The following is a 17,958-nucleotide window of genomic DNA, read 5'->3' on the forward strand; positions in this document are numbered from 1 at the left end:
CCTTGTTTCGATCACTTGATTAGATAAAAACTTAAACAACTAGAAATGTAGGCACGACATGGAAACCCCTTTACCCCGCTTAATTTTATCATGAAATATGTGATTAAATTTATAATGTGTATCATGTATGAAACACTTTTACATGTGATTAAACTTTGCCAAGTGATGCCAACCTAGTGATGTATGTCATTTAATAGCCAACCACAGACAACCTGACAACTTACATGGGCATCAAGTCTCACTGTATTAGAATCTACATCATATCTGTAAACAGAAAACAACAATATAGAATGTACAAGTAAATTATGCAATACATTTTAGGTTATGTTTCAGTTTCAATCTAACTTTATAGGGGTTTATCAACCACAGATAAATAACTTTGTTGTAAGGCCTATCTAGGGGTTTATAAATCACAGATAAATAACTTTGTTGTAAGGCCTATCTAGGGGTTTATAAATCACAGATAAATAACTTTGTTGTAAGGCCTATCTAGGGGTTTATAAATCACAGATAAATAACTTTGTTGTATAGCCTATCTAGGGGTTTATAAATCACAGATAAATAACTTTGTTGTAAGGCCTATCTAGGGGTTTATAAATCACAGATAAATAACTTTGTTGTATAGCCTATAGGGGTTTATAAATCACAGATCAACACTTAGCTAGCAGATTCTGTGTCTAGGCTGTCAGATCAACACCTAGCTAGCAGATTCTGTGTCTAGGCTGTCAGATCAACACCTAGCTAGCAGATTATGAGTCTCGACTGTCAGATCAACATCTAGCTAGCAGATTATGAGTATCGACTGTCAGATCAACACCTAGCTAGCATATTCTGTGTTTGGGCTGTCAGATCAACACCTAGCTAGCAGATTATGAGTCTCGACTGTCAGATCAACACCTACCTAGCAGATTCTGTGTCTAGGCTGTCAGATCAACACCTAGCTAGCAGATTATGAGTCTCGACTGTCAGATCAACACCTAGCTAGCAGATTATGAGTCTCGACAGTCAGATCAACACCCAGCTAGCAGATTATGAGTCTCGACTGTCAGATCAACACCTAACTATAGCAGATTATGTGTTTGGGCTGTCAGATCAACATCTAGCTAGCAGATTATGAGTCTCGACAGTCAGATCAACACCTAGCTAGCAGATTCTGTGTCTGGGCTGTCAGATCAACACCTAGCTAGCAGATTATGTGTCTGGGCTGTCATGCAGATCAACACCTAGCTAGCTGATTATGAGTCTCGACTGTCAGATCAACACCTAGCTAGCAGATTATGAGTTTCGACTGTCAGATCAACACCTAGCTAGCTGATTATGAGTCTCGACTGTCAGATCAACACCTAGCTAGCTGATTATGAGTCTCGACTGTCAGATCAACACCTAGCTAGCTGATTATGAGTCTCGACTGTCAGATCAACACCTAGCTAGCAGATTCTGTGTTTGGGCTGTCAGATCAACACCTAGCTAGCAGATTCTGTGTTAAATTGGGCTGTCAGATCAACACCTACAGTAGCTAGCAGATTATGTGTTTGGGCTGTCAGATCAACACCTAGCTAGCAGATTATGAGTCTCGACTGTCATATGAACACCTAGCTAGCTGATTCGGTGTCTGGGCTGTCAGATCAACACCTAGCTAGCAGACTATGAGTCTCGACTGTCAGATCAACACCTAGCTAGCAGATTATGAGTCTCGACAGTCAGATCAACACCTAGCTAGCAGATTATGAGTCTCGACAGTCAGATCAACACCTAGCTAGCAGATTATGAGTCTCAACTGTCAGATCAACACCTAGTTAGCAGATTCTGTGTTTGGACTGTCAGGTCAGTACCTATAATTAGCAGATGACATTTTAAAAGACTAACTGTAGTACTTAATATCAACATCTTATTCAATGGAAAATCATGATTTGAAAAATGAACTTGACTAAAGGCTAAATCCTATACATGTAAGTTATGACACAAAGGTAACATGTCCAGAACATGTGATCAAAGGTAACATGTCCAGAACATGTGATTAAATGTAACACAACTCTCCTTTGGTATTTACATAGTTTTCATTAATCTAGGTAAAACAAGAGATCCAAGCTAAGAGGGATCTTGGTGCCCACTATCAAATGACCTTTATTGGCCCTCTGTAAGATTGATATTTTCTCTACTTTTCTCTTCTACTCAATCATTTGAAAACAAGCTGAACCTACATATTAATTATGTGATAGATTTGTCAAGAACTCTCTATGAAACATGGTTAACAAAATGAAATTCAAGAAATAACAATGAAGAACTTCCTGAGAAATAGAGATAACAAACTTCAACTGTCAAAAATTCAAAACGGCCACCTTTCAACCATTTTGATTTCTGAGCAGTCTCAAAATGGAAAAAACACAACTACTAACCAAGGGACACATACTGTACATAACAAATTTGAGAACGATATATATGAAAAACTTTTTGATAAATAGTGATAATAAACTTTGACTGATAAAATTCAAAATGGCCACCTCTTAGACATCTTGTTCTTATATCAGTCACAAAATAAAACATGCACAACTAGTGACCACAGAAGAAATTCGAGAAAGTTCCATGAAGAATTTGAACTTTCTGAGAATTGGCGTTAAGAAACTTCAACCTATCAAAATTAAAAATGGCCGACAATCAATCTCAAGTTTAACATGCACAACCAGGGACCAAAAGAATCCTACATATGATAAAGATCAAACTTAAGATACATTAATTAGTTTCTGAGAAATAGTGGTAACAAACTTCAACCTGTCAAAATCCTAAATGTCATTTTGTTTCCGATCAGTCTACAAATTCTATATGCACAACTAGGGACCATAATGATAAGGAAGCTACATACAAAGTGTAAGAAAGTTCGGTACATTATTTTATGAGAAATGGTGATAACAATAATTGTTTATGGACGGACAAGCAGACCACAGACTAAAGACGATTTGAATAGCCCTCAAAAGGAAAACTTACATTTCAAACTTCAATTTTTGAGATTCTTCAAAGAAGTACTGCATTGTGAATTTTTTCACGAAGTCTGGGTCTAGAGTATCTTTTATCATCTCTGTCCGCCCAACCTGAAATCAGAATAAAGACATATTACGCCTCTGTCCATCCAACCTGAAATCAGAATAAAGACATATTACGCCTCTGTCCGTCCAACTTGAAATCAAAATAAAGACATATTACGTCTCTGTCCATCCAACCTGAAATCAGAATAAAGATATATAACGTCTGTCCGTCCAACCTAAAATCAGAATAAAGACATATTACGCCTCTGTCCTTCCAAACTGAAATCAGAATAAAGACATATTACGCCTCTGTCCGTCCAACTTGAAATCAAAATAAAGACATATTACGTCTGTGTCCGTCCAACCTGAAATCAGAATAAAGACATACTACGTCTCTGTCCGTCCAAACTGAAATCAGAATAAAGACATATTACATCTCTGTCCGTCCAAACTGAAATCAGAATAAAGACATATCATGCCTCTGTCCATCCAACTTGAAATCAAAACAAGGAGCCGCAAAGCTTGGCATTATCCCCCGCGCCCCGCAGATGGTATGAAAACCCAAATACATGTATATATCAAGCTCAAAGTAAGAGTTATTAAGGAAACAGTAATTTGGTATTTTTTATTAAGCTTCCATGGTGACAGAAAAAATACCGAAAATGGAAGGTCCGCAATAGCAAAAGGCACAACTAGGGCACTAGTCCGATATATACAGAAATTTTCAAGGAGCTGCGTAGAACGGTTTTGGAGTTATAGCCCGGAAACAAAAGGAAACAGTAATTCGGTATTTTTGACTAAGTTTCCATGGTGACAGAAAAAATACCGAAAATGGAAGGTCCGCAATAGCAAAAGGCACAACTAGGGCACTAGTCTGGTATATACAGAAAGTTTCAAGGAGCTGCGTTGAACAGTTATGGAGTTATAGCCCGGAAACAAAAGGAAACAGTAATTTGGTATTTTTGATTAAGTTTCCATGGTGGCAGAAAAAATACCGAAAATGGAAGGTCCCCAATAGCAAAAGGCACAACTAGGGCACTAGTCTGATATATACAGAAAGTTTCAAAGAGCTGCGTAGAACGGTTTTGGAGTTATAGCCCGGAAACAAAAGGAAACAGTAATTTGGTATTTTTGATTAAGTTTCCATGGTGACAGAAAAAGTACCGAAAATGGAAGGTCCGCAATAGCAAAAGGCACAACTAGGGCACTAGTCTGATATATACAGAAAGTTTCAAGGAGCTGCGTTGAACGGTTATGGAGTTATAGCCCGGAAAAGAATCTCGGACGAACACACGGACGGACGGAGCCCATTTCAATAATAAAGACATATTACACCTCTGTCCGTCCAACCTGAAATCAGAATAAAGACATATTATTACATTTTTACCAGTGAAATATCAAAAATTATTCATTCTATAAAAGTGAAAATATCACTTTTGCTGATTTGTACCAAAATAATTGACCAATCAGAAAGCCCGACATATAATATATGTCAGCACCTGGACGGGGGAACTACCTTTTTTGTATGCAAACTTTTGCTGTCGGCCTAGTTAGCATACGGGGTAGGTTTTTCGTTGATAAAAAAAGTAATAAACAGAATATCTAACAGTGTCTTCAGTAATACCAAATATATTTCACTCGTGTGGCTAATATTTTGATATTTTTCACTCGTGCTGCGCACTCGTGAAAAATATCAAAATATTAGCCCCACTCGTGAAATATATTTGGTATTACTGAAGACACTAGTACTGTTAGATATCCTCTATTTACGCCTCTGTCCGTCCAACCTGAAATCAGAATAAAGCCATATTATGTCTCTGTCCGTCCTGAAATTAGAACAAAGACATATAAGGATGCAACCAGCCCCACCATTTGTATAATTTTGAATCATACCCCATAGCGATGCCAGCAGACAATTCTGAGCAATATCCATTGGTTAGTTTCAAAGAAGAAGTCATTTATATCAATTTAGCCAAATTGAGCCCTTTTGGCCCTTCCCCTTAGGCCCTCAGGGCCAGCCCCATCATTTGTACAAATTGGTTTATTCCTACCCTTAGGATGCAACCAGCTCTCGGAGGAGTCAGCCCCATCATTTGTATAATTTTAAATCCCTACTCCATAACGATGCTACCAGACAAATATGAGCAATATCCATTGCTTAGTTCCATAGAAAAAGTCATCTATATCTTTGGCCCCACCCCTCAGCCCCTGGGGGGTCATCCCCACCATTTTTACAATTTTTAATCCAGACCTCATAATGATGCTACCGGTCAAATTTTGTTAAAACTATGATCAGTGGTTTTGAAGAAGTTAATTGTTACGGACAGATGGACATCGAGCACCACTGTATGGCATAAGCTCACCTTGTCTTTTGGTTCTTTCTGGAAGAGATTTAATATTATTTGGGTGGACTAAGTGAAAGTTGTGGTGTCTGTTAAATCTTAGTTACGATACTGTACATATGTATTAATATATAATGATATACATGAATTGACGATATAGCTGTAAAAGCAGAGGGTATAAGCTGAAAAATATTGCATAATACTTAATGATAAAACAGGTCATTGTGTATGAATTTAAAGCTTTTTCTATAACTATTTATCTTAAACAAATGTCTTCAGATATTTATAAGCGTGATTTATATTTCGCGGCAGAAGATAGTGTGTTGTTAGTTTGTTTGGAAAGAATAATTTCCGGTCTCATCCTGAACCCATCGTGATTCAAATATATCACAGAGGTAAGCGATATTTTGTTTCCCCAAAGAGTTCCAAATGAATATTTCCTCCGAAAAGCCTGTGATTACAGCTATAGGTGACAGTGTTTGACAGCACCTAAAAACCATATAGTCTTTGTCACAGGAATATTTTTATGCAAGACTTGTTACAACAGCATACAATATTTTGTACAATAAACAATCCTTTAATTTGCATCATTTTAATTCCTGAAATCAATTTGTTTTCATTCATACTTTGCTTGTTCAATGCGTGTAAATTTAAATATTAGCACTCACCTCATAGTATGACCCTGTTTTCTTATCTTTCGTATAGAGGACACACATTGGATCAGACTTGGAAAACAAATCAGCATCCTTCAATCCCCTGCAACAAAGTATGAAAAAATATAAACATACCATAACTAAAGTAATGAAAGGGAACAGATCAGCATGGAAAGTACAATTGTACACTCAAAATTGTATCAGTTGGATTGTATATTGGAAGCAGGAGAGATACATATGTACATGTAACACTTGTATACACATGCAAGTGAGTAGGATTAAAACATGTAACTTGTATACACATGCAAGTGTGTAGGATTAAAACATGTAACTTGTATACACACGCACGCGAGTAGGATTAAAACACGTAACTTGTATACACACGCGAGTGTGTAGGATTAAAACACGTAACTTGTATACACACGCGAGTGTGTAGGATTAAAACACGTAACTTGTATACACACGCGAGTGAGTAGGATTAAAACACGTAACTTGTATACACACGCGAGTGAGTAGGATTAAAACACGTAACTTGTATACACACACAAGTGAGTAGGATTAAAACACGTAACTTGTATACACACGTGATTGTATAAATGTCTGTAAAGAACACAAGTACAAAAAGATGTATAGAGTAGGAATAATCGTAGGTGTGACATGTGCTTGTGGGCCACAAAACTGTAGCAATATGTGTTAAAACTGACAATTATAAAATAAGCTAGGGTATCGCTAATCTGAAAATTTCTGTTTTACTGGCCTTTCAAAAATCTTACAAGGGCTAACGTCAAAACTCCTGCAATAGTGAAAGGGGGGATGGAGGCAGGGAAAAACAAACCCATCCCTCTGGTTTGTACTTCATTGTATGTTTTCTAAAATAGAATATATACTGCCATTCAGATTGAAAACACAAAAACACACATACATTGAAAACTGTGTAACTTTTTGACATACCTGACTGTACAAGCATACACATGTCAGCATACATAAACAGGTCAATCCACCCATATTTATTATAATCACATTCATTGTCATGTGACCCGATGACATCTTGTAACGAAGGTACAGTGTAATTCCTCATGTTAAAAACAGTCTCCACTTAGACCTGTATTAATCATGCCATACACATTATGGCTGCAAAATGTTTGGAAACTCAGATTTGCATTAATAATAAAATGAATGGATTGACCTGCTTTATGTTTTGACATGTACGTCTGTGTAATAGGAAGGAGTAATGAAAAGGAACCCTGCACATGCACTTGCCGGGCTTTGAACTAGCGACTTTCTCGTTCTCAATGCAAACATATTTCTACCACTAGGCTAAAGGGAGATTCCCGCTAGTCTAAGCTAGTAAGGCGACCGACACCTACTTTTAAATAATATTGCTGTTTTGATATTGGTATTGAATAGTTGAAAACATACTGTGGTTAATCATCCCTTTTCACTATGAAATCTGATGTTAGTCGGCCCATAGCAGAATTTTGGAAGGCTGTTAAACATCACAACTCAGAAATTTACTGTCAGAATCTCCAGTGTTTGATGATCGATATACAGATACACAGAGGCTGACATCTCCCTTAGACCCAAAATGAAAAATTAACCTACAGGTGCCTGACTCGTTTTATAAAATAATAACATATAAGAGTACAAATAAATCTCATTTATATCATTAATATGTACTGTTATATATGTTATTATTTTATAAAACGAGTCAGGCACCTGTGATTAACCCTTGGGTCTGATCCCTAGATCAAATGATAAGTGATATAGGGTTTGTATATATATATATCATTATTTTGGGGTCTTAGGAAGGTGACAAGCCCGATTACTAACTTCAAGGAAGGACAAAACAGACCAAGTTTTACCTGCACGATATAGTTATTTCGACTTGAGATGCTGGAACTGCAGCCGTTCCCGCCTGGAAATTTCCTTGAGCACCTGGGTAACCTGCCATCACAGCTTTTACAGCTGAAAATAATCTTACAAATGACAACTCTTTTCTATCTTCTGATTCTGCAAAAAAGTTGTCAACTTCGGTCGAGGTGGACCGTCAACTTCCTGTTTATGTTAATCTCAGGTTTTATCGTTAGTCTTGTCTGTTTAGCTACTAAAGTACATTATCGATTAGTTGCGCCTAACACACGCTAAGTAAGCGAGGGAATTCGAAGTTCCGTTGTCCTCGGTAGTTACAGTCTACATGTATTTAGACCTCCCCTAGTGTGTATAGCACATTTTGAGACGTTGTTTTTTTTTTGGCGGGGGGGGGGGGGGGGGGGGGGCTAGATTAAAATTTGGCAAAAATGCCATCCCCGGTGGTCATATGTAGCGGAACTGGACTGTTGCTAATATTCTCAAACATAACATCCGTATAGCAAATACTTCTATCACGGAACCCAGAGACCTATATACTAGTATATAGGTCTCTGCGGAACCCAGATATCTAATATCACAGAGCCCAGAGATATCTAATATCACGGAACCCAGAGATGTCTAATATCACAGAACCCAGAGATGTCTAATATCACAGAACCCAGAGATATCTAATATCACGGAACCCAGAGATGTCTAATATCACAGAACCCAGAGATATCTAATATCACGGAACCCAGAGATGTCTAATATCACAGAACCCAGAGATGTCTAATATCACAGAACCCAGAGATGTCTAATATCACGGAACCCAGAGATGTCTAATATCACAGAACACAGGGATGTCTAATATCACGGAACCCAGAGATGTCTAATATCACAGAACACAGGGATGTCTAATATCACGGAACCCAGAGATGTCTAATATCACAGAACACAGGGATGTCTAATATCACAGAACCCAGGGATGTCTAATATCACGGAACCCAGATATGTCTAATATCACAGAACCCAGAGATGTCTAATATCACAGAACCCAGAGATGTCTAATATCACAGAACCCAGAGATGTCTAATATCACCGAACCCAGAGATGTCTAATATCACAGTGCCCAGAGATGTCTAATATCACAGAACCCAGAGATGTCTAATATCACGGAACCCTGATATGTCTAATATCACAGTGCCCATAGATGTCTAATATCACAGAACCCAGAGATATCTAATATCACAGAACACAGGATGTCTAATATCACGGAACCCAGAGATGTCCAATATCACGGAACCCAGAGATGTCTAATATCACAGAACCCAGATATGTCTAATATCACGGAACCCAGAGATGTCCAATATCACGGAACCCAGAGATGTCTAATATCACGGAACCCAGAGATGTCTAATATCACGGAACCCAGAGATGTCCAATATCACGGAACCCAGAGATGTCTAATATCACGGAACCCAGAAATGTCTAATATCACAGAACCCAGAGATGTCTAATATCACAGAAACCAGAGATATCTAATATCACGGAACACAGAGATGTCTAATATCACAGAACCCAGAGATGTCTAATATCACGGAACCCAGAGATGTCTAATATCACGGAACCCAGAGATGTCTAATATCACGGAACCCAGAGATATCTAATATCACGGAACCCAGAGATATCTAATATCACGGAACCCAGGGATGTCTAATATCACGGAACCCAGAGATGTCTTATATCACAGAACCCAGAGATGTCTAATATCACGGAACCTAGAGATGTCTAATATCACGGAACCTAGAGATGTCTAATATCACGGAACCCAGAGATATCTAATATCACGGAACCCAGAGATGTATAATATCACGAAACCCAGTGATGTTTAATATCACAGAACCCAGAGATGTCTAATATCACGGAACCCAGGGATGTCTAATATCACGGAACCCAGAGATGTCTAATATTACATAACCCAGAGATGTCTAATATCACGGAACCCAGAGATGTCTGATATCACGGAACCCAGAGATGTCTAATATCACGGAACCCAGAGATGTCTAATATCACAGAACCCAGAGATGTCTAATATTACATAACCCAGAGATGTCTAATATCACAGAACCCAGAGATGTCTAATATCACGGAACCCAGAGATATCTAATATCACAGAAACCAGAGATGTCTAATATCACGGAACCCAGGGATGTCTAATACATGTATAACGGAACCCAGAGATGTCTAATATCACGGAACCCAGAGATATCTAATATCACAGAAACCAGAGATGTCTAATATCACGGAACACAGGGATGTCTAATATCACAGAACCCTGAGATGTCTAATATCACGGAACCCAGGGATGTCTAATATCATGGAACCCAGGGATGTCTAATATCACGGAACCCAGAGATACATACATCACGGAACCCAGAGATGTCTAATATCATAGAACACAGAGATATCTAATATCACGGAACCCAGAGATGTCTAATATCACAGAACACAGGGATGTCTAATATCACGGAACCCAGAGATACATACATCACGGAACCCAGAGATGTCTAATATCACAGAACCCAGAGATATCTAATATCACGGAACCCAGAGATGTCTAATATCACGGAACCCAGAGATGTCTAATATCACGGAACCCAGAGATACATACATCACGGAACCCAGAGATGTCTAATATCACGGAACCCAGAGATATCTAATATCACGGAACCCAGAGATGTCTAATATCACAGAACCCAGAGATGTCTAATATCACGGAACCCTGGGGGAATATCTAATCTTAAATTGCACATTTACTCCCCAAGATTCTGTGTTGCCCATGGGGTCGACGACTGTCTGTCACGCAGGAGGTCACGACTGTATATAATATATAAGTATTAGCTTTACAGATGGCTTTATCAAATCCACTTCGTGAAGAAGGAATAAAAGAGAAACCAAGGTACAAATATCGCATCTGTATGAAAACGTACACATTGGAATCGTCGCTGGCACGACACGTCAGGAAGCATGACGGTACCCGACACCAATGCTGTCACTGTGGCACTACGGCAAGCCAAGTTGTCATTTATTCGTGGAGCAATGTTGATCCAGTATTTTACCAAATTATATAAGATATCATATATCTGATAAGATATCTTATATATTATTTAAAGTTTATAAGATATCTTTTATCATATGATATATATTTTATAAGATATCCTATATATTATATAAGATATCTTACATCTTTTATGAGATATCTTATATAATAAATAAGATATCTTATAAAGAAAAGTATATAAGATATCTCATTTATTATATAAGATACCTTATAAAGTACATGTATATAAGATATCTTATAAAGCTTATAAGATATCTTATATAATTTGGTAAAATCCTGGATCAACATTGCTCCGTGAGTTTACCTCCATCAGCATATCAAACGTAAACACGAGACACGTCTCAAAGAAACATGTCAAACATCTAGAAAATGAAGGCAAATAAAGATATTTAACTCGTTATAACAATCCAGTCACTATACTCAAAATATAGGCAAAAATGACTGGACAAAATTACAACAAAATTGATATCTTGGTTTTAGGGATGGTGGGAAGACTACATTAGAATCGCCAAGATGTATCTTTCATATTTTGTTATGTTTCTTAATACCATTTATTTTTCATGTGTCGTATTTGAAAGATATTTTCAACATTAAAAGAATAATATAGTTAATCTAATGTACTTAGTATGTAGACAGAAATATCGAGATAGAAAGTTTTACTTGGATAAAAAAGTCAAATTGCAGACACATACATGGATGGGTATGTAAAACTCCTAATCAATATGTCAATTAACTACAGATACGCGATCTACTCTGGTACCGTGGGAATCACAATAGTTCACGTGATAGTTTACCTGAATGTTTTAGCTCAGATTATCAGTGTGGGTTGCCTAGATCAGGGTAAGATCATTATTCTTTATCTAAAAATCAAGTTGGAAAGTGACTACGCCTGTTCAGACGTAATTATTTACGTAGTAAACGTAGCCATATAACACATGATTTTAATCAGATTGATATTCAACAATATCATGTCGTCTGATTTCATTTCCAACTTTTTTTTGACAACTTTGTGTTCCAGTTCCATCCTAGTTTGTTAAAAGTAAGTAGGAGCCATATCTAAGTTGTTCCAGAGGTCCTCCATGTAAATCGAGACAGTCATGGTGGCCTCTATCCCGCCACCGTCATCTATCAGATACGTCACAGCGTGTGCAGTCGGGGTACGCGCCAAATTTGAAACATTGATTGTGATTGATGGAGATTCAATGCGCCTGTGAAGTAACATTTGATAAGCTATTTATTTATATGTCCCCTGGTTCGTAATCATTTAGGAAATTGTTCTGAATAATTATTACCGTTCGATATTCCTTTGATTTAATATCAAAACTGGAAGTGAAAAAAAAATATTTTAACAAGGTTTTAAGGAAGTTTAGGTCCCCATGGAGTGAGTTTGTCCCGTCCCAGTCTATTACGTTTATGATTATATATATATATAATCAATTTATACGGTACGGTATGGTATATTCGATGATTATGTCTAAACAAACTGTGATATCCTGTTTATAAATCTGTATGGCATGTAGGAGTGCAATCCGTAAATAATTAATATTCTCTCTTTACTTCCGTGTTGTTGTACTGTCATGACCATGTCATCAATCAGGCAGACGTTCCATCATTGGCCTGATAATTCTGATAAATGTAGTTCGTTCGATAATTTTGGATTAATAAGCTATAACTTTGGCATATCACAAACAGTGTTTTCGTGACTACAATAAGTTACCTTCGTCAGACACCGGTGAAGGATGTTAACAGTGAGATTTTAATTAGAATACGAATATTTGGATAAACGTTTTCTACACATTAACTGAAAGTATTCGTAGAACATAAAGCACTGCGCCATCGAACGTTAAATGATAAGAATATAATCTAAATATGATGTGACATCATCATGTTTGTTGTGTCACTGCAGCATGTTATACCGACAGCAATTGTCTTCTTCAACTTATCTCCAGTTGTCGTCGGACATGACCAGTGTGTTACTAGTGTACACACTGACCAGAAGTCAAACAGGTATTACAAGTCCTTCATGTACTTACAGACCATAGGAAGATTACAGTGTATAAAAAAGATATGTAAGAGATACAAATTGTGCGAGAATATTCACCACGATCGGGAGCAACTGACTTGTGACCTCATGATGAAGTACACAGAAAAAGGCAATGTGACGTCAGTTTTAGATGTGCAGTCAGTACAGGTAAGTGAAACACTATGATATTTATTTTTTTTATTTTTTTTTAAGAGGCAGATATGTATTTGCCAATAAATATATCTTCTTTATAATAATCTTTATTTTCTGACGATATTAAACATGTTTATCCAAAGTCTAATCATCCACAAGGTCTTGTTGTTGGTAAAATACACTTTTTAGTTAATATAAAAAGTTTAGTTAATATATACATATATACACGTATATGCAATACGCAGAGATAAAGTTATATACATGTGTATATATATATATGGGTCAAAGAAGTAATATGAACAGTATAATCCAGATAACACTGGATCCTCACATAAATGTATGGAGGATACGAATTACTTGTAATGATTTAATATATTTAATCAATCACTGTAGAGACGATAATGCAACATTTTTATTCTGAAATCTGATATCAATGCAATGTCGTCCACTAATTTTTTACTTACCTATTCTCTAAGTATTTAGGGACGAATCGTCTTTGAACTATTCGATATACTTTCACGTGCGGTGGAATTCAAAATATACCGTTGGTCGCATAGCGTTCTAGTGTTGAACATGATACAGTCACGCTAGTATCCGCTTTCGGCCCACGTTTGCCGAAGGGTTCATTGTTGTTTCTCCAGTTACTAAAACATTATTCTTATTGTATTTTATTGTATTTCCAGTACTTCTTATATATATTATGTGATTGTATCTGTATTTTTTGTGCTTTGATAAAGGGGCGGATTGCCTCGAAAATTTAACAAGCCTCATTGTCCACACTGTTGGAATTACTTCTTTGCCCCATATATATATACATGTACTAAATAAATTGAGGAAGGATCACTGATCACATAATATGCAAATCGTTTGGCAGGGTATGATCTTCGTATTTGACAACGACATGATATTTGAAAAATGTGTAGAAATTAATGAACAGGTCTGAAGTAAGCAATGTTGGTATACGTTCCAGTAATCTGATGATAGTCTTATTCGTGATACACTTTTCTTTTTGCTTGTCCTTATTTCAGTAAACTGACAAAAGTTAATCAATAAATAAACATTTTGTTCTATCTTTGTGACAAAAGTATGCTAATCCATTTCCCTTTTACATTTTTAATTTCAAAGTATGAACTGTCTAGGCTTACTACGTGAATGTGATTGCAGAATAGGCATTCTTGACTTCGTTTGCTTTTCCTGTGTCTGTCATATTCGGTGCATGGTATTCTCACATTCAAAATAATAAATAATTCATGATTATAAATCATCGCTCATTCGACGAAACTCTTCAAATTATCGTAAATTAGGCGACACTTATCAACGAGCCGAAGCGTTTTCCGGACAAAATGCATTCGGAGATGACCCCAAAAAGTACACCAGAGCCCCGTTCGATTTGCACTCTTCTAAGAAGAGAAGCCTTCTAAGAAGATCGTATTCCGTTATATGTAAATCGAGTAAACCGGGAGAATAAAACAAAAAATAAGCAAGTTTTTAAGTTTTCTCAAACACGATGACACAAACATGTGCATGTATGTGTTATAAATCCTTCTCTAGTGAAACTCATCACTCGCACACTTAAAACATGGTCGCCGCCATCTTGGAAGATAAATCTTCCAGCTTTGAGACGGAAGAGTAGAAGATCTTCCAGAAGCAGAAGAGCTTCAAATCGAGTGACCGGAAGATATCTTCTAGAATCAGAAGAGTGCAAATCGAACGGGGCTCTGACGACAGACGATTATATAAGCGCATGACCTTTCAACTCCGTATGTAAATGGCAATCTGGACAGGCTGGGGGAGCAGTTTGAAAAATGGTATTTTGTTGGAGGAATTCGGCAATGTTTTCACGGATTATTGTGTTTTGGATGTAACATTTCGTAATGAGTGACATGGTAGGTAAAAGATAATTGTTTCTAGATGGCGGTAGTATAAAGTATGCGCCGTGTCAGTTTGAATAAATGTGTGTTTTAGTCGATTGGAGTGTGGTGGTGTGCCGTTTCGCTCGTGGCGGAGTTGCCAACCTTGTGCTTAACAGATTACACATACCACTGTCATAAAAAAAATGAAAATCACATTTTCTATGCAAGCGCCTGTGTCCTGAAGAGAAATCCAGGAGAAATAAAACCCCTAGTTTCTCTGACCCATCAACATAAACCTGCAAACCGTTGACCGGGCAAAGAAGGCAATCTTCACATCCTTTGACAACAAACATATTGGTCTTGTCTTTTGCACCACGCAGAGTCTATCCATAAGTATGACTCAGACCTGTTCCATCATTCAAAGATCTAATATCCTGCGTCATGAACCCGCTAGATCACCGGCCCTGTCACCACCAAAAAAATTGTAATTCAAACCAAGTCTGGTCCCTCTAATACTCCTACTCTCCCGCAGAGAGATATCTTCCCGGTCTAGATTCCGCTATAAACTGAGATTGACTTTATCTGGGATAAAAAGATAGGAGAAGCCTGTTTTAGCAAAACATGGGGTCTGGCCTTTTCTTCATGAATCAACCTTAAATAATTCTTGACCAAGGGGGAAGCCGCCGGATCTCAATAAAACTTGACATATCCAAAACCTTGTAAGACCAGCACCACTAAAAATATCTACTAAATATTGTATTAACACGCTAACCGTACCAGAAGCTAACGGGACGGAACAGCCACAAGATGTTTTCCCTTTTGACCCCAGAAACCTACAGTGTACTTTATGATTATTAATCTTTCCATCCTATCTTTCCACACTTTAAACCTACTCATATTATCAGGAGAGCATGCAGAAAGTAATGGTTTCCCTGGCAAAGTGTTCAGAAAAGACACTAAAGAAACTAGTTCCGAAGATGTATTTGCTTTTCTGTGATTGGGAAAGGAATTAATATAAGCTTTAAGCTTGTTTTCCCATCCCATTTGCTATTTTCTGTATATGTAATGTTATTGTGTCTTGTTGAATAAAGATAATGTTTAAACTAACTCCAAAATCTTGTTATCAATATCCACCAAGTCAACAGTCAGCGTAACGTGTAAATAAAACATTCAGACTATGATAATGACAACCGGTATGTAACCAATCTCCATGTCAGACCCTTCCTGCCACTCACAAAACCATGTTTAGAAGGAGTTATCATCATCCCTTTCTGAAAGCGCTCACCAATTTGCAACCGGAAGGACACAGGTACAGTTAACCACGCCTTGCTCACAAATTAATTATAGTAGAGATGTTATCATGCATAGGTGGAAACACATGTGTTCTCCTTCCCCCTCGAATCCTGTGCATATACATTCACACCTGAAGACTTAGGTGTAGGGATTGGTGTATAATGCATTTCACCATTTCGAGACTTTCTGAACTGAGTAGCATTTTGTTGACATGTTAACCTGCTCATGATTCTCTGGTCTTCATTTAGAAAAAAAAACCATCTCAGGTGTCTACAAAACGCCAGTTACAGATTTCCCCTTTAAGTTCCCCATCTAGTTTTATTCTTCTAGAGGTTTTTTTATGCCTGTATGTATTGACCAGTTGACCTCTCGACAAAATAATGAATGATTTTACTCTTCTATGGCTCTCTATGTCTGTAGCTATTGACCTATTGACCTCTCAACATAATAACCTCACCTTCATATAACACTTGTGCACCTCCAGGGGCCGCGGTGGCCCGAGTGGTTAAGGTGTTTCGACACATTATCCCTAGCCCTCCACCTCTGGGTTTCGAGTTCGAAACCTACGTGGGGCAGTTGCCAGGTACTAAGCGTAGGTTGGCTTTTCTCCGGGTACTCCGGCTTTCCTCCACCTCCAAAACCTGGCACATCCTCAAATGACCCCGGCTGTTAATAGGACGTAAAACAAAAACAAACAAAAGTGCATCTCCAACACTTCTACCAGCTATACCCACCCTCTCATCTATATATTGGGTTGTTGACAGATTTACATTTCAAATAGGAAATAACAACCATGTATGTAGTTTGATATATTTATGGGAATGCCTTCCACCCAAACGGTATAATTGTATAAACCATGGCATATCCACCAAATTGTAGGTCAAAGAAAGACTGCGACTCCACAGATATCCTTATGTGGTCAAAACCAGATTACTCGTCATGTTTCCATGTAGGCATTCTTCTCAGCCAGCCAATGTACATCACTCAATGTCTCTAATCGAAAAGGAGAATCATTTGTCCAGAGGTTTATGTAACGAACATCCTGACATAACCTTGGCTTAGAAGGCTCAATTGTCAAGGGCATGACCATCCCTGGCATCTCACTCACCAACCTTACCTAATACCCGAACAGCCCCAGACGATATTTTCTCCTTACATATTGATGTATTTGGGAAGATTAGCTTTGGTGGTAAACCAGAGTCATATGATTTCCCCTTAAAATTCCCTTTAACATGTCAAAGAAAGCTGAAAGCATCTACCCCGTCTGCTATCCATGACCTGACCGAATCAATTGTATCACTTCCAACATTTCTAAATCATTATGTAGCTCTGGCCGACTACAAAGTTCCCTGGATCACGTAAAGGTTATCTACTGATATCAAACTCCATGTGTCGTTCAGTAACCACTTCAGTCGAGGGATGCTGGGTTACTGGTAAGAGCGTCCTACCCCTAATGTAACCTATGTTGGACTATCACGAACATGGACTGCGTATGGATCAGAATCCACAGATTTATCCCAGTTCGGGATACGTGTTAACAAAACATGTCATTTTCACTGCCAGATTTCTGAGAAAAAAAACGAACGTACCTGGCATTTGAAAAAAAAACTTTTTGTATAATCCAAACACGAGATGGAAAGAAGAGCAGAATT

At 37.7% G+C, this 17,958-nt stretch overlaps 1 protein-coding gene across 7 annotated transcripts in view; it reads right to left on the reverse strand.

Moving 5' to 3' along the window:
- Positions 1-8,084, reverse strand: part of LOC117331267 (copine-8-like) — a 62,564-nt gene extending 54,480 nt beyond the window's left edge. For 4 of the 7 annotated variants that reach the window (XM_033889871.1, XM_033889869.1, XM_033889867.1 and 1 more), the window contains exons 1-4: positions 7,878-8,083; positions 6,031-6,118; positions 2,983-3,086; positions 225-264 (exon numbers count right to left, since the gene is read on the reverse strand). In XM_033889871.1, the coding sequence (XP_033745762.1) occupies positions 225-264; positions 2,983-3,086; positions 6,031-6,118; positions 7,878-7,966 (321 nt within the window). In that variant the 5' untranslated portion in view covers positions 7,967-8,083. Of the gene's footprint in view, positions 1-224; positions 265-2,982; positions 3,087-6,030; positions 6,119-7,877 lie in introns of all 7 variants that reach the window. The other 3 variants (XM_033889872.1, XM_033889868.1, XM_033889866.1) reach the window with 1 other exon arrangement.
- Positions 8,085-17,958: the final 9,874 nt, after the last annotated feature.

This window comes from Pecten maximus, chromosome 7, assembly GCF_902652985.1.
Source record: "Pecten maximus chromosome 7, xPecMax1.1, whole genome shotgun sequence".
Classification (NCBI taxonomy): Eukaryota; Metazoa; Mollusca; class Bivalvia; order Pectinida; family Pectinidae; genus Pecten; species Pecten maximus.